Source organism: Ranitomeya imitator, chromosome 1, assembly GCF_032444005.1.
Source record: "Ranitomeya imitator isolate aRanImi1 chromosome 1, aRanImi1.pri, whole genome shotgun sequence".
NCBI classification, from domain to species: Eukaryota; Metazoa; Chordata; class Amphibia; order Anura; family Dendrobatidae; genus Ranitomeya; species Ranitomeya imitator.
This window is the reverse complement of record NC_091282.1, coordinates 351,762,303-351,780,328: the sequence shown is the minus strand read 5'-3', so window position 1 is coordinate 351,780,328 and position 18,026 is coordinate 351,762,303. Positions and strand designations below refer to the sequence as shown.

The following is an 18,026-nucleotide window of genomic DNA, read 5'->3' as shown; positions in this document are numbered from 1 at the left end:
GAGCAGCGGTAATACTCGTCTACCACCATTAGGGGCAGCTTCCGGTGCGCGCCAATTCTCCTCAGTCACTCGTCACCTGCTTCTAAACTACGTCACGGTTTGTTTTTTTTAAATGACTGCTGGTGAAAAAAAATCAGTGGGCGACACGTATGTGGTAAAAGACACCGGGCTGCCAGGTTAGCAGTGCACTGCATGGCACCGGGATAGGTAACCCGGCACATACAGACTCATTCCTCTAGCGCCTCCTAGCGGAGAAGACCTCACTCTCCCTCCAGTTTACGATTTCGGTCATTCAGCACGTGACTGCAGTCGCCATAGTAACAGCAGGACGCTTCCTGTCGAGCTTTTCCGGGCTGTTGGCAGGCGCTGACCCGGAACTGAGTGATCAGCTGATCCGTGGGCATGTGACAGCTGGTGACGGCGCTGGCAGTGATCGCATGGTATTTGGCGGGGAGTGCTGTGTGTATGCGGGATGGGGGGCTTGTGTCGGGCATGTTAGCAGAGGGCTGCTCCTTCCTGCTGTGTCTTCTATCCAATACTTCTCTCACTCGGGCAGATAGTCTTTACAACATGGCATATGTGTAAAACTCCTGCAGACTCTGTACTGGTGGCCTCAGTAGGGCCTCCAGTGACCCCTGACAGAGAGGTCGGCTGTAGTTCAGCCTGCCGAACAGGAAAGGTTGTTAATTCATAGGTGACTGCATTCTTCTGTTTTCCAGCATTTCTTATTTTCTGATGATTCAGGTCAAAATTAGGTTTTCAGCTCAACTTTAAACTTTTATTGAAAAAAAATTGGCACAGCATTAGTGGTGGGTAAAAACCCCCAAATGGCCCCCCCTCTACCATTCCCTTAGTGTCCATGCAGGGCTTCACGCTTCTACTTCTGGCACATAGATCCCATATCCTCAGTGACCCTGCGGCCACCAACACGTCACTGCCACAGCCTATGATCGGCTTCAGCAATCGTGTGCAACTAGGACAGGGTGTACCCAGTGCCTCGGTGCAGTGATCACATGTGAGAACGAAGAAACAGGCGAGGGATCGGTAGTCGGGTAATCTATTTTTTTTTTGTATTTCATCACCATGCTGGTTCCATAGATAGTTGTGGACAACCCTTTTAAGAAAGCGTTCTGTTCTTTGTTTTTAGTTATAACATCCCCTATTTCTATTGGAACAGTAAGGTTATATTCACCCATGCAAAAGATTTATTGGAGATAAGTCAACCTTTTAGAAAACTTCACATGTTGCAGAAACCCTATTTTTTTTTTTGCGCAAATGTGACAAGGTAATGATTACTAACAAAGATAACCAGTAATTAACCTGAATTTACAGCCACATGAGAACTTACTGTGAATGTTCACATATGTTCAATCACCAGTTGTGATACCTGCAATATCCAGTAGACTAGAGGAAAGCGGTCATACATCCCTGGACTCTGTAAGTGCTTCTATGGCGCCTGCGTGTGCAATGCAAGAAACTCGCATCAATACCCAGCACTGATGCCGGCGAGTCGGACTGGAGCATTCAGCTGCATAGAAATACATGCAACCGCACACTCCGGTCCCGAGTGCCGGCGGCGGTGCTGGGTATTGATGTGAGTTTCTCGCATTGCACACGCAAGTGGGACACGGGCCTGAAATACTGTCCTAGCCGGCAGCTACTATCTCAATATCTGTACTCACACGAGGTTCTTCAGATGCTAATGCTGATGTCATTGTGGTTAGCTATGAGGTGCAGCTTATTCCAGCATACTGCTGGATTAAGCTATAAGTGAGGCATTCATTGGTAATCCCCAGTTATAGGAGAAAATGGCTCACCACAGTGACATAAGTCACTGGCAGGTCTGATCTGGGTCTCCTGGGACCCAGAAGAGACCCCGCCATGCTGATGCTTTTGTTTGAAGCACAGCTCTTACTAATTGCTGTGCATCTTGCAAAAGAGAAAGCTAAAGCGGTAATAAACCGATTCTGTCTTCTCCGCATACACCCTGGCTGTGTCTGACACCTGCTGATCAGACCTGCTTCTAAACAGACTGCAGGAACTTCAGCCTCTCCCGGTAAACTTACAGTGGCTCAGGGATAAAGTCTAGGGCCAAACACCATAAATTTATGATGCTTGGTCGTTGTTGGGTCATTTATTGTGATTGGGGGCCATAATATTTTGCTCACTTTAGTGTTTTCACTTTACCTTCCAATACTTTTGATAGCATGAATGCTGCAATCTGCAAGAATATTTCTCTCAAAAATACTAGGGACCTGCACACCAATAGGAGTCATCAGGATTTGTCTGGATCAATAACCACAGTGATGGCTATCAGAAGCCATGATGTCATTGTGGTCTGAATGGATATATATATATATATATATATATATAATATTATTTTATTTTTTTTTTCACCTTGTATATGAAGCATTCACATTATACTAATAAATAGCACATAGGTGTAGATATTGAGAAAGTTACTCACTGGGTTTTTTATTTTCACAGATTATGAGTTTTGCATCCCCAGAACATAAAGCCAGACCATTACCAGAGGATCAGACTCTTCCCCACTTTCACGCTGACAATGCATCTTTCCAACTTCAAGGATTTCTCTACCAAGCAGAGATGTGTAGGAAGAACTGTGGGTTCTATGGTAATCCAGCATGGCACGGGTATTGTTCCAGGTGTTGGATCCAGCAGAGGCAGCAGGCCCAGCCTCTTGCGGACGGGTAGGTGTAATCTGCACAACCAAATCACTGTTCATCAGGAGAGACCAATATGAGCCGCCTAGATGTCTTGAGTTTGTCACATTTTGTGTCTCCTCTTTTCTCTGTTTGCTATTTATGTTGCTGATCTCATGTAATACAGCTATGATCCCCTAGTAAATTTTAATCTTTACGTAATAGCCAGTGCTTTTGATAAATACACAAAATCTCATTTACTTGTGAGCTATTTAGCCATAATTCATTTTTTGGGACCTCTCTCTGGGCTGACTGCTTTTGCTATGAATAGAAAATGAATGTACCAATTGAGAACAATGGAGTTGCTTATCTTTGGTTATGCGGTATTAGAGTGAAAAAATTCTTGAAGTAGAATTGTCTTCGCTGCCCATAACCGTCGGCCACCACATTCGCAGAACCCGGTCCATTGGCCAAGTTAGTAAACTTTCACTTTGCGCTTATTTTCACGATCGTGGGTCCCGTTGGAGCTTGTGCCCGAACCCTCCCCCCCCCCCCCCAACAAAATGGGAACTCGACATATGCGCCTACAGGGCCATGGACTATAATGGTTCCGGTAGAGTGAACGTGCGCTCTATTGTGCATCATTTCCGGGCGTATATGCCTATCGGAGGCAGACACTGTCTACTATGTGTGGTTGGCCGCCTCCAGTAGGCATATACTCCCGAAAATGATGTACGGCAGAGCGCACATCCAAATCCCGTTTTACAGAGGGAATCAGACGCAAGCCCCGACGGGACCCACGAGCGTGAAGCTAAGCGCAATCTGAAAGCATCCTAAGTCGTATGGCAAGGCTCAGTAAAGGTTCAAATCTTCATCCTCTCTGAAGAGGCTATTTGCAAACTATAGATCTAGATTCACTATTTCATCCAGTAATCTGTCACGACTTGCAATCTTTAAGTGGAAATAGACTAAAGGTACCTTCACACTAAACGACGCTGCAGCGATCCAGACAACGATCCTGATCGCTGCAGCGTCGCGTGAGAGCTGTCACACAGACAGCTCTCCAGCGACCAACGATGCCGGTAACCAGGGTAAACATCGGGTTACTAAGCGCAGGGCCGCGCTTAGTAACCCGATGTTTACCCTGGTTACCATCCTAAAAGTAAAAAAAACAAACACTTCATACTTACCTTCCGCTGTCTGTCCCCGGCGCTCTGCTTCTCTGTACTGGCTGTGAGCACAGCGGCCGGAAAGCAGAGCGGTGACGTCACCGCTCTGCTTTCCGGCCGCTGTGCTCACAGTGAGTGCAGGAAAGCAGAGCGCCGGAGGACAGACAGCGGAAGGTAAGTATGAAGTGTTTTTTTTACTTTTAGGATGATAACCAGGGTAAACATCGGGTTACTAAGCGCGGCTCTGCGCTTAGTAACCCGATGTTTACCCTGGTTACCAGTGAAGACATCGCTGAATCGGTGTCACACATGCCGATTCAGCGATGTCAGCGGGAGAGCCAGCGACCAAATAAAGTTCTGGCCTTCTAGCCCTGACCAGCGATATCACAGCAGGATTCTGATCGCTGCTGTGTGTCAAACTGAACGATATCGCTAGCCAGGACGCTGCAACGTCACGGATCGCTAGCGATATCGTTTAGTGTGAAGGTACCTTAAGTTTTCTGATCAAAGCAAAACAAAAAAAGTGATATAAAAAGCAGAAGCATTCTTCTGGGGACACTAAATTTCACTGAGCTTTATATTTCCCTGGATGATCTCTGCCTGGAGAATTTATATGTACTTCCCCATTAGACAGAAGTGAAAGGTGAACGTCCACATTTTACTGTTATCTGCATTTTTTCTGACTGTTGTATTTAAATACTACTAACTAACAAAAGTTAGGCACTCTCACTGTGTAAATATCCAAGGGAAACGACACAGTCATTAAAAGGCAAACATATTGCAGAACATTTATTTCTACAGCATATTATCATCTGTAACTTTCCAGTAGATTGTCACCCTTTCCACATACAGTTAGGGCCAGAAATATTTGGACAGTGACACAATTTTCGCGAGTTGGGCTCTGCATGCCACCACATTGGATTTGAAATGAAACCTCTACAACAGAATTCAAGTGCAGATTGTAACGTTTAATTTGAAGGGTTGAACAAAAATATCTGATAGAAAATGTAGGAATTGTACACATTTCTTTACAAACACTCCACATTTTAGGAGGTCAAAAGTAATTGGACAAATAAACATAACCCAAACAAAATATTTTTATTTTCAATATTTTGTTGCAAATCCTTTGGAGGCAATCACTGCCTTAAGTCTGGAACCCATGGACATCACCAAACGCTGGGTTTCCTCCTTCTTAATGCTTTGCCAGGCCTTTACAGCCGCAGCCTTCAGGTCTTGCTTGTTTGTGGGTCTTTCCGTCTTAAGTCTGGATTTGAGCAAGTGAAATGCATGCTCAATTGGGTTTAGATCTGGAGATTGACTTGGCCATTGCAGAATGTTCCACTTTTTGGCACTCATGAACTCCTGGGTAGCTTTGGCTGTATGCTTGGGGTCATTGTCCATCTGTACTATGAAGCGCCGTCCAATCAACTTTGCAGCATTTGGCTGAATCTGGGCTGAAAGTATATCCCGGTACACTTCAGAATTCATCCGGCTACTCTTGTCTGCTCTTATGTCATCAATAAACACAAGTGACCCAGTGCCATTGAAAGCCATGCATGCCCATGCCATCACGTTGCCTCCACCATGTTTTACAGAGGATGTGGTGTGCCTTGGATCATGTGCCGTTCCCTTTCTTCTCCAAACTTTTTTCTTCCCATCATTCTGGTACAGGTTGATCTTTGTCTCATCTGTCCATAGAATACTTTTCCAGAACTGAGCTGGCTTCTTGAGGTGTTTTTCTGCAAATTTAACTCTGGCCTGTCTATTTTTGGTATTGATGAATGGTTTGCATCTAGATGTGAACCCTTTGTATTTACTGTCATGGAGTCTTCTCTTTACTGTTGACTTAGAGACAGATACACCTACTTCACTGAGAGTGTTCTGGACTTCAGTTGATGTTGTGAACGGGTTCTTCTTCACCAAATTAAGTATGCGGCGATCATCCACCACTGTTGTCATCCGTGGACGCCCAGGACTTTTTGAGTTCCCAAGCTCACCAGTCAATTCCTTTTTTCTCAGAATGTACCCAACTGTTGATTTTGCTACTCCAAGCATGTCTGCTATCTCTCTGATGGATTTTTTCTTTTTTTTCAGCCTCAGGATGTTCTGCTTCACCTCAATTGAGAGTTCCTTTGACCGCATGTTGTCTGCTCACAGCAACAGCTTCCAAATGCAAAACCACACACCTGGAATCCACCCCTGACCTTTTAACTACTTCATTGATTACAGGTTAACGAGGGAGACGCCTTCAGAGTTAATTGCAGCCCTTAGAGTCCATTGTCCAATTACTTTTGGTCCCTTGAAAAAGAGGACGCTATGCATTACAGAGCTATGATTCCTAAACCCTTTCTCCGATTTGGATGTGGAAACTATCATATTGCAGCTGGGAGTGTGCACTTTCAGCCCATATTACAGATATAATTGTATTTCTGAACATGTTTTTGTAAACAGCTAAAATAACAAAACTTGTGTCACTGTCCAAATATTTCTGGCCCTAACTGTATACTTAGCTTAAGGTTGATGGCAATCCAAGGAACGAGATACTGTATATGTGAACCCTGTTATTACAGGGTACCTACAGCTAGAATGTCGGGCTCACCCAGTGATGTTCTTTCCTAATATACTGCATAAACTTGTTCTGCATTGTTCCTGTAATACTACAGCATTAATGAACATAAGATTAGCTGCTCCTACAGCTATGACCCCCAAGATCTTTTGACATAAAACTATTTCAGATGGAAATGGTTAATCGCACATTAAGGGGTTACCCCTTCTTTGGAGAATATTAGAGAACTACCGTATATACTCGAGTATAAGCCGACCCCCCCCCCTTAATTTTGCCGCAAAAAACTGGGAAAACTTAATGACTCGAGTATAAGCCTAGGGTGGGAAATGCAGCAGCTACCGGTAAATGTCAAAAGTAAAAATAGATACCAATAAAAGTAAAATTAATTGAGACATCAGTAGGTTAAGTGTTTTTTAATATCCATATTGAATCAAGAGCCCCATATAATGCTCCATACAGTTCATGATGGGCCCCATAAGATGCTCCATATTAAAATATGCCCCATATAATCCTGCATAAAGGTTAATAATGGCCCCATAAGATGCTTCATAGACACATTTGCCCAATATAATGCTGCACAAATGTTAATTATGACCCCATAAGATGCTCCTTAAAGATATTTGCGCCATATAGTGCTGCACAAACGTTGATTATGGCCCCATACAGACACTTGCCCGATATAGTGCTGCACAAATGTTGATTATGGCTCCATACAGACACTTGCCCCATTTGCTGTTTCTGCGATAAAAAATCACATACTCACCTCTCCATCGCTCAGGCCCCCGGCACTTTCAATATTCACCTGACTTCGTTCCAGCGCCGCTCCATCTTCAGCGTCTTCTGCACTGACGTTCAGGCAGAGGGCGCGCACTAACCACGTCACCGCGCCCTCTGACCTGAGCGTCACTGCAGAAGACGCTGAAGACGCAGCGGCGCCGGAACGAGGAGCAGGTGAATATCGCGCTGCGCTCCCCTCCCCATTATACTGACCTGCTCCTGGCGCTGTGCAGTCCCTGGCTCCCTGGCGCCGGCAGCTTCTTCCTGTATTGAGAGGTCACCGTTACCGCTCATTACAGTAAAGAATATGCGGCTCCACCCCTATAGGAGGTGGAGCCGCATATTCATTACTGTAATGAGCGGTACCATGTGACCGCTCAGTACAGGAAGAAGCTTGGGCGCCGGGGAGCCAGCGACGTGCAGGGACCGCGCCAGGAGCAGGTAAGTATAATTAGACAGCCCCCGCTCCCCCTCCCCTGCCGACCCCTGGGTATGACTCGAGTATAAGCCGAGAGGGGGACTTTCAGCCCCAAAAAATGGGCTGAAAATCTCGGCTTATACTCGAGTACATACGGTATATATTATGACCTGGAAGCTGTGCACTTATTAACAAGTATCATCATTTACGGTATATTCACGTAATGCGATTCTGTCTTCAGTTTTAGACATCAGACAGGGAATCTGCACGTTAAACCTGACATGGATACGACTACACAGCGGTTAAATAGAAACAACACTTTTCCGGATGTCACCAGTAATAATGTCCGAAGTGAGGAATCAGGTAAGTTGGTTTTCATGCGCAAAGTTTTCTTTTGTTTTAGGTATGTATAAAACCTGTTTAGAAATTCTACAGACAATCAGATCGCTGTGGAGACATATTTCTAAAAAGTTTTTTTGACCTTTTTTTGCTGTAGAAAATTAATGTTTTGTTATGCTACTTTCACACTGGCGTTTTTTTTAATACGTCGCAGTGCGTCGTTTAGGGGAAAAAACGCATCCTGCAAAGTTGTTTGCAGGATGCGTTTTTGGCCCATAGTTACATTACCGACGCATTGCGACGTATTGACACACGTCGCAACCGTATTGCGACGGTTGCGCCGTGTTGTGGCGGAACGCCGGGAGCAAAAAACGTTAAATGTAACGTTTTTTGCAGCCGACGTACCGCCTTTTCCGACCGCGTATGCGCGGCCGGAACTCCGCCCCCACCTCCCCGCACCTCACAATGGGGCAGCGGATGCGCCGGAGAAATGCGTCCGCTGCATCCGTTGTGCAGCACAACAAACGCTAGCGTCGGAATCTCGGCCCGACGCAATGCGACGAGCCGAATCCGACGCTAGTGTGAAAGTAGCCTAAGTTGTGAGACTCCTTTTTATGATCATAATGGGCAGCATGATGGCTCAGTGGTTAGCACTGCAGCCTTACAGCACTGGGGTCCTGGGTTCAAATTCACCAAGGACAACATCTGCAAAGAGTTTGTATGTTCTCTCCGTGTTTGCGTGGGTTTCCTCCTGGCACTCCAGTTTCCTCCCACATTCCAAAGACATACTGATAGGGATTCTAGATTGTGAGCCCCAACGGGGACAGTGATGATAATGTGTACAAAACTGTAAAAGTGCTGCGGAACATGTTAGCGCTATATAAAAATAAAGATTATTATTATTATAAATCATGCAATGTTTTGCGTGCTTTGCAGGCTCTGTATTGCACTTTTCCCGGCCGTGCCTTCTCTCACTCGCTCGAGGGGATTTTTCAGAATTTCTCAAAGTTCTGCGCAGTCCAGAAGCGCAGCCATTATCAAGTCTCTGCAGTAATTTCATTCGGAGGATGCAAGATGCGAACGTGAGTCTTGAGTGACCAATAAGGAAAATATAAGGAAATACTCCCATGTTCCATAATTGTATCAATAATGAATATATTTTTAAGTTATATGAAAATCATATTCCTCGTACTCTCTTTTCAGATTATATCTGTTGATGACACGCTGCAGTATAGACAGTAATGAGCATGTCTTAGAAAAAAAACAAACAAATGGGGTACATCAACATTGGGGCAGCTATGCTGCAGATTTCACCCTATGCATTTATTGAAATCTAAACCCGAATTCACGAACCATAAATTCCCGCCCAAAATCTGCAGAATATTCGCTACATGGAAACATAAGCGTTCCTGTTAAGCCTTTGTTCATTTTGTACTTGAGGGTTAGAACTGAGCAATGCCATCTAACGTCTGTTAAAATAAAAAAAAAGTATACGGATGTAACTTGTGTCAAAAGGGCACTAATTTGGCATACCTTTGTACATTATGGGCATGTCAACATATACATTGAGAGCACCTCCTGACTCACACGAAACGCATTGCCTTACATGCTTAGATTAAAGGTACCTTCACACATAACGATATTGTTAACGATATCGTTGCTATTTGTGACGTAGCAACGATATCGTTAATGAAATCGTTATGTGTGACAGCGACCAACGATCAGGCCCCTGCTGGGAGATCGTTGGTCGCTGAATAAAGTCCAGAACTTTATTTCGTCGCTGGACTCCCTGCTGACATCGCTGGATCGGTGTGTGTGACACCGATCCAGCGATGTCTTCACTGGTAACCAGGGTAAACATCGGGTAACTAAGCGCAGGGCCGCGCTTAGTAACCCGATGTTTACCCTGGTTACCATGCTAAAAGTAAAAAAAAACAAACACTAGATACTTACCTACAGCTGTCTGTCCTCCAGCGCTGTGCTCTGCACTCCTCCTGTACTGGCTGTGAGCCGGAAAGCAGAGCGGTTACGTCACCGCTCTGCTTTCCGGCTCACAGCCAGTACAGGAGGAGAGCAGAGAAGCAGAGCGCAGCGCTGGAGGACAGACAGCTGTAGGTAAGTATCTAGTGTTTGTTTATTTTTACTTTTAGCATGGTAACCAGGGTAAACATCGGGTTACTAAGCGCGGCCCTGCGCTTAGTTACCCGATGTTTACCCTGGTTACCGGCATCGTTGGTCGCTGGAGAGCGGTCTGTGTGACAGCTCTCCAGCGACCAAACAGCGACGCTGCAGCGATTCGGATCGTTGTCGGTATCGCTGCAGCGTCGCTAAATGTGAAGGGGCCTTTAGTGAATATCTGTCAAAGATGATTAGTTTATTAAAGTCAGATGGATTATTAGGGCAGTCACTGTTGAATACAATAAATCTATCAAATTCTTTGACTTATGTATGGTAAAAGCATAGGATAACAATGATCCTAAAAATACTGACTTTGTGCAACGTAAACATTTTTTTTTTTAAGTGTAGCTAAATGTCTGTTAATTTTTTTTGGAAGATGTGCTCACCTCCTGCATGAGCATGCACAAAATGTTACACGTCTTCGATGGAAGCACCACTGTGTGCATGCTGATGCCTAAGGCTACTTTCACATTTCCGTCTGTACGGGCCCATCGCAATGCGTTGGGCTGACGTACCGACGGACGTTGTGAAATTACTGCACGACGTGGGCAGCGGATGCAGTTTTTCAACGCATCCGCTGCCCATTCTGCAGTTCGGGGAGGAGGGGGCGGAGTTTCGGCTATGCATGCGCGGTTGAAAATGGCGGACGTGTCGCACAAAAAAACGTTACATTGAGCGTTTTTTTTGTGACGACGGTCCGCCAATTACCAACGCATCCAGTGCACGACGTATGGAACTTGTGTCCATACGTCGCAATGCGTTGGTAATACAAGTCTAAGTGCAAAAAACACATCCTGTGGGCAACTTTGCAGGATGCGTTTTTTGCACAGAACGACGCATTGCAACGTCTTTATAAAGACGGAAGTGTGAAAGTACCCTAAGCTGAGCACGTCTATTCAGTGGTTTGAGCAATCAGTCGGGGTCTTAAGACCCAGATCTCCACAAATCTACAGGGCTTTTCAGGGTGTCTAATATATGAAAACAATGAGCAAACATTTACATACTCTTTAAAAAGTGGTCATTGAGAGCGCCTCTTTTGTTAGTTTTGGACAACATATCTAGATACATGATTACTAAAATGCTATCAGCTTTCCTGGTGTCCTGAATATCAAATTTGGTTATCTATATATGCCCATCAACTTCAAAATTGTAACACAAAGAAGGAAAAATTGTGGGACTATGAATATAGCGGATTCTATTGATATGCTAAAAGGGTTGTCTTGGACTTTTCACCAATACCTGCCCCCCATCCTGTCAATCTTGGATTTCCCAGTGCCAGAGGAGGCCAGATGTGCTCAATTGCAGAACAGAACTGCAGAACTCTGTCAACTGTACAGTGGCTGTGGCCTGGTCCTGCACATTCACCTCCTATTGATTCAGATGGGGGTGGATGTGCAGTACTCGGTCATGGCCACTATGCAGTTGACCATGCTGTAATGTTTAGCTCCATAACACCAGGCCACCACCAAGAACAGCTGATCTTCAGGGGGTGTCAAGTGTAGCACCGCCACCAATCAGATATTGACGACCTATCTTAAGGATGGGCTATCAGTATAAAAGTCCCAGACATCCCCTTTAATGAAATGCAAATGGTGAAATCATGGAAATTTCCAGCACGTCTTGAGTATGAGCACCACACACAGAAATACACGCACTTACATGCCTTGTCCATCAATGAGATTCATGTTTTTCTGAAGAACATTTTTGCCGTGCTGAATGCACTTGGGCACGAAAATCGTCAAGATCTGCTGTTGTCAGCTCCCTTTGCAATTCCCAACTGAATATGTCCAAGATGTGTTCGGTGGGAGACCCTTTAAATATGAAGGAAGCTTCAGTGCGCGCGATCAATCACTGCTCCTTTCACACAAGGATCTTCAGAGCCCTGGATCGGTGGTGGTCCTAGCTGTCCATCCACCAGTGATCTGGAAATTATCCCCTCCCCCATTCTGAGTCAGTGTAGGATGACATGCAGAGACAAAAGGATCTGTGCAAGCCACAGAAAATCTGTGGTTTGGTCTTCAAGATGTTTGGAACAAACGTCCTGTTGAGTTTTTTCAAAAACTGTGCAAGTGTAACTAGAAGAATTGATGCAGTATTGAAGGCAAAGTGTGGTTACATCAAATATTGATTTGATTTAGATTTTTCTTGTTTGTTCATTTTGCATTCTGTTAATTGATAAAAGTAAACATTTAGTGCTTTTATTTATTAAAGCATTCTTACTTTGCAGCATTTTTTCCCCTTTTACCTAAAACATTTGCACTGTGCTGTGTATATAGATAATACTTTTCGCTAGCTGTCTTCTCCATCATCAGTCTCTATTTCCTATATAGAATACACACATACAGTGCCAATTAACCTGAACATGGTTTTTAAGCATGGGATAAATTCCAAAGCATAAGAACATATTGATACTGATGTAATGATAGAGCAGCATAACAATATATGTATCAATATATCTACTGTTATTTATATATCTTTTTCTTATGCCTAAAAACCATATTCAGGTTAATTGGCGTGCAATGGCCCCATTGTATGTGTATCTGTCTATTTTTATAAAAGAAATAGATTGTGATCCCCTTTGTGTCCTGAGATTAATGTGGGAGAAGATAGTCCGTCAATGAAAAGAATTGCGGAAAATTTGCACATAACAGCCAGAAGGTTTCGGTGTCCTTGTAATGTCGCTCTCATTAAGAGATTGATGTATGAGTCATAAATAATGTTTGTCTTCCAGCATATAACTGTGGACAAAAAAGCAGAAGAAGTACAAAGCTTCTACCAACAAATTGTGCTCTACTACCCTGGTGAGAGAATCCAAACTGTACAGTCAATAAAAATACAGCCTTCACTTCTCATTATTGAAAACGTATATTATAAAGTGTTCGAAACATTAAAGAAAACAGAATTTGTTATATTAGTATTTTTATGTTTTAGGTGGAAGCTCTAAAAATAATATCCAATATCAAAATACATCTAGAATTAGATTATATATTTTATTTAAATCATACATATATTTACAACAATAGGGTATAATATATGGATTATATGCGGATCATTAAAAACTATTTGGAGGCTGATAATGAGCTACTAATGCCTTCTAAGTGTAAATCCTGCTGTAAGGTTCAATTTAGCTATGAGTAGTATTGTATATTAGAATGTATGTGTCATTGGGCAGCACCGTGGCTCAGTGGTTAGCAATATTGCTTTGCCGTGCTGGGGTCTTGGATTTGAATCCCACCAAGGACAACAACTGCAAGGGGTTTGTACGTTCTCCTATGTTTGCGTGGGTTTCCTCCGGGTACTCCGGTTTCCTCCCGCACTCCAAAGACATACTGATAGAGAATGTAGAGTGTGAGCCCCAATGGGGACAGTGATAATGATGTCTGTAAAGCGCTGTGGAATTAATATATAAACAAGTCAGGGCCCCTTCACATGTCCGTATAAAACACGAATGTAAGAAAACGGTATTGGTGTTATCTGTGTCCGTTTTTACCATCAGTGTGTCATTTAGTGTTTTTCCGGTATGGATGAAGAAAGCGATAAATTACAAAGCTTCTTCTATACTTTCTAATATTAAACTTGGATGTCACACGGATGCCATCTGTATGCTGTAAGTATTTTTCACGGAGCCATAGACTTATTGTCGCCCTTATCATCCATGCTGCCAGAAAATAATGGACATGTCTCCATTAGTTTTGCACAGAACACAATCCATGTAAAGACACGGATATGTGACCAGCACCATAAGTTATTATGGGTGCGTATGGTACATGTGGAAAAAAAACAGATGCCACACGTACTGGAAACACAGACATATGAAGGGGTCCGAAAATGAATAAATATATATGTGGAAATGTTTGTGTAGTAATGGTAAGGGTATGTGCACACGTCAAGATTTCTTGCTGAAATTTTCCTGACAAAAACCGGACATTTCTGCCAGAAATCCGCATGCGTTTTTACCGCGTTTTTTCCCAAATGCATAGAATTGCGGGAAAAATGCAGAAAATCCGCAAAAATAATGAACATGCTCATTTTTTTACCGCAATGCGTTTTTTTCACGGAAAAAAACGCATCCATGTGCACAAAACATGCAGAATGCATTCTAAATGATAGAATGCATAATGTATGCGTTTTTAATGAGTTTTTATAGCGTTTTTAGCGCGGAAAAACCTGAACGTGTGCACATAGCCTAAAAGTACTAGCTTCAACACAATGGACCATATGACTTTCATAAAATACTATTTTAGTTTTACTGTAGTTTCCCATTTAGAATCTAGTTACACATGTACAACAAGCAGGCTACAGACTTTCCTTCACTGAGGTCTGTGTACTGAAAGATTTCAACCATGTAGCAATTGGGGATTGTAAATCAATAAAAGGTTTCCATCTGTCAAAGCAATGTTTCATCCTGATCTCTTTATGGTGCTGCTCTGTTCTCCTTTGTAAATAGGAGCTGAAGGGTGCATGTGTTTAATTGCCCCTTGTTAGTCTGACCATGTCCATTAAAGGGTGAAATGTTTTTTAGCTCCTTTGTTTCCCAAAGCATTTTAAGTTAATCTGTTTATCTTTTCTAATGTGAAAGGCAGGTTCATCATAAAGTCAGTCTGAATATGATGTTTAATTTCCTGTTGAAAAAAGTTTCCTAAATAGGATACAAGTGAAAAGCAGCGCCCCCCCCCCCCAAAAAAAAAAAAAAAATACACATTAGACTGATTGGTTTGGCTGACAATCTAATGTGTATGATAGCCACAGACAATTTATTGTTGGCATGTCCAATTTCAGACCACTGATCGCAGATAACCTCCTATCAGACATGTCTGGTGCCGGCTCTCTCATAATGAACACATGAGCGCTCCTGAGAATAGAAGAGCAGGCTGAGATGACTGTCAGCCAAATTATTGGCCAACAGCTTTCTAATGTGTGTGGTGTACTCTAGTCCTTGGACACAGACATAATGCATCTAATAATGTATCTAATTCAGCATTGGATATCAAGTGTATTCGAAACAGGAATGAAAAAGAATAAGATCTGTTCTGCAGAACTCGGCAGCTGCCGCGATACACTGAATATAGACGCACTTTGCTGTTCCATTCAAAGTGTTTTTTCATCCAGTGTAAACCGGCGCAAATAATCAGTGGGTGTGCTGGATGATCATACCCCAATCCTCTCATATGATGACCTATCTTGTGGACTGATCATCAGTATGGTGAGACCGGACAACCTTTTTAAATTTATATTGGTTGTCAATATTAAATGGTTGCTGTTGTTTCAACAGACTTCGCATAAATTTATAGTAAATATAAGAAACTTTGTAAAATGTATATTTCTCCGATTGTAAAATGTCTTTCTCCACCAGTGAGCCTCTTGAACTCACTATTCACTTGTTTTGAGCCAACTCAATGAGGGATAAGCTTACAGCTGCCTACTGAAGTCTATGGAGAGAGTATGGAAAGGAGAAGTGTTAGGGTGGGTACCGTCACACAGTGCCATTTTGATCGCTACGACGGTACAATTCGTGACGTTCCAGCGATATCCATATGATATCGCTGTGTCTGACACGCAGCAGCGATCAGGGATCCTGCTAAGAATCGTACGTCGTAGCAGATCGTTTGGAACATTCTTTCGTCGCTGGATCTCCCGCTGTCATCGCTAGATCGGTGTGTGTGACACCGATCTAGCGATGCGTTCGCTTGTAACCAGGGTAAACATCGGGTTACTAAGCGCAGGACCGCGCTTAGTAACCCGATGTTTACCCTGGTTACCAGGGTAAATGTAAAAAAAACAAACACTACATACTTACATTCCGGTGTCCGTCAGGTCCCTTGCCGTCTGCTTCCCGCACTGACTGACTGCCGGCCGTAAAGTGAAAGCAGAGCACAGCGGTGACGTCACCGCTGTGCTGTGCTTTCACTTTACGGCCGGCAGTCAGTGAGTGCGGGAAGCAGACGGGCAAGGGACAGACACCAGAATGTAAGTATGTACTGTTTTTTTTTTTTTTTTACGCTGGTAACCAGGGTAAACATCGGGTTACTAAGCGCGGTCCTGCGCTTAGTAACCCGATGTTTACCCTGGTTACCCGGGGACCTCGGCATCGTTGGTCGCTGGAGAGCTGTCTGTGTGACAGCTCACCAGCGACCACACTATGACTTACCAACGATCACGGCCAGGTCGTATCGCTGGTCGTGATCGTTGGTAAATCGTATAGTGTGACGGTACCCTTAGGGTATGTCCACACAATCAGCAATTGGCAGCGCTTTGGATGCATTGCATGTCCGCTGCGCCCAAAGCACTGCTGTCTATTGAATGCAGGTGAATCCGCATGTGTTCACGGAACCATGCATCCAATACATTGTGCGGGTGAAATAAATAGACATGCGGCTGGCTGGAGAGACGCGCTACATGTCCATCTCTGCAGGTGAGCCATGGGCATCTCTGGACACACAGTGGATAGGGGATTTTTTTTAAATCCCATCCACTGTGCTGTAACATCTGGACTCTGCGGGTTGGATGCTGCAGAAGTCCAACCCGCAGCGTTTACTGATCGTGTGCACCTACCCTTACATAAAGTGAAAGAGAGACTGTGCTGCTGCTTTAGAGTGTGTGTATTAGGTCACCCTAGTGCTGGATTCACAGCAACAATTCCTAACGCCGCTGTGCTGTGTATGAGACCTCATACAGCCCCTGGCAAAAATTATGGAATCACCGCCCTTGGAGGATGTTCATTCAGTTGTTTGATTTTGTAGAAAAAATGCAGATCACAAACATGGCACAAAACTAAAGTTATTTCAAATGGCAACTTTCTGGCTTTAAGAAACACTAAAAGACATCAAGAACAAAAAAATGTGATAGTCAGTAATGGTTACTTTTTTTTTAACCAAGCATAGGGAAAAAAGTATGGAATCACTCAATTCTGAGGAAAAAATTATGGAATCACCCTGTAAATTTTCATACCCAAAAATAACACCTGCATCAAATTAAATCTGCTCGTTAGTCTGCATCTAAAAAGGAGTGATCACACCTTGGAGAGCTGTTGCACCAAGTGGACTGACATGAATCATGGCTCCAACACGAGAGATGTCAAAACAAAGGACAGGATTATCAAACTCTTAGGCCGGCGTCACACTCTGTGTAAGACAAGACAGCCCCCTCCTCATTGTAGATTGTAAGCTCTCACGAGCAGGGTTGTCTTATTTTGCTTTAATTATTGTATTGTTAACGTTGTTACTTATGACTTTTGTGTTTGAAACTGTTAAACTGTAAAGCGCTGCGGAATATGTTGGCGCTATATAAATAAAGATTATTATTATTATGACAATACGGTCCGTATATTACGGCCGTAATACGCTGAAAAGTCCCCAAAATAGTGGTCCGTAGCTCCTCCGTAGGCAGGGTGTGTCAGCGTATTTTGCGCATGGCATCCTCCGTATGTAATCCGTATGGCATCCGTACTGCGTGTTTTTCTCGCAGGCTTGCAAAACCGACATACGGCTATACAAGGGATCCATGTGTAAAAAAACATATATGTATGTTTATCAGTTTATATATATATATATATATATAATCAGTAGACACTTATATGTATATATATATATATATATATTAATATTTCATCCAGCATGAGATAGCTTTAAAGCCGGTAATTCAATTGCCGACATGATATGAGACATGGTTTACATACAGTAAACCATGTCATATCCTTTTTTTTTGCATATTCCACACTACTAATGTTAGTAGTGTGTATATGCAAAATTTGGCCGTTCTAGCTATTAAATTAAAGGGTTAAATGGCAGAAAAAATTGGCGTGGGCTCCCGCGCAATTTTTTCCGCCAGAGTAGTAAAGCCAGTGACTGAGGGCAGATATTAATAGTCTAGAGAGGGTCCACGGTTATTGCCCAAGGCTAAAAACATCTGCCCCCAGC

At 43.4% G+C, this 18,026-nt stretch overlaps 1 protein-coding gene across 3 annotated transcripts in view; it reads left to right on the top strand.

Moving 5' to 3' along the window:
- The first annotated feature begins 327 nt into the window (after positions 1–327).
- The window catches only part of LOC138672353 (rab5 GDP/GTP exchange factor-like), a 44,437-nt gene continuing 26,738 nt past the window's right edge, over positions 328–18,026 (top strand). The window contains exons 1-6 of one of the 3 annotated variants that reach the window (XM_069760306.1): positions 382–1,052; positions 1,148–1,285; positions 2,488–2,711; positions 7,835–7,956; positions 8,869–9,014; positions 12,842–12,911. In XM_069760306.1, coding sequence (XP_069616407.1) covers positions 2,491–2,711; positions 7,835–7,956; positions 8,869–9,014; positions 12,842–12,911 — 559 coding nt within the window. In that variant the 5' untranslated portion in view covers positions 382–1,052; positions 1,148–1,285; positions 2,488–2,490. Of the gene's footprint in view, positions 1,053–1,147; positions 1,286–2,487; positions 2,712–7,834; positions 7,957–8,868; positions 9,015–12,841; positions 12,912–18,026 lie in introns of all 3 variants that reach the window. The other 2 variants (XM_069760298.1, XM_069760303.1) reach the window with 2 other exon arrangements.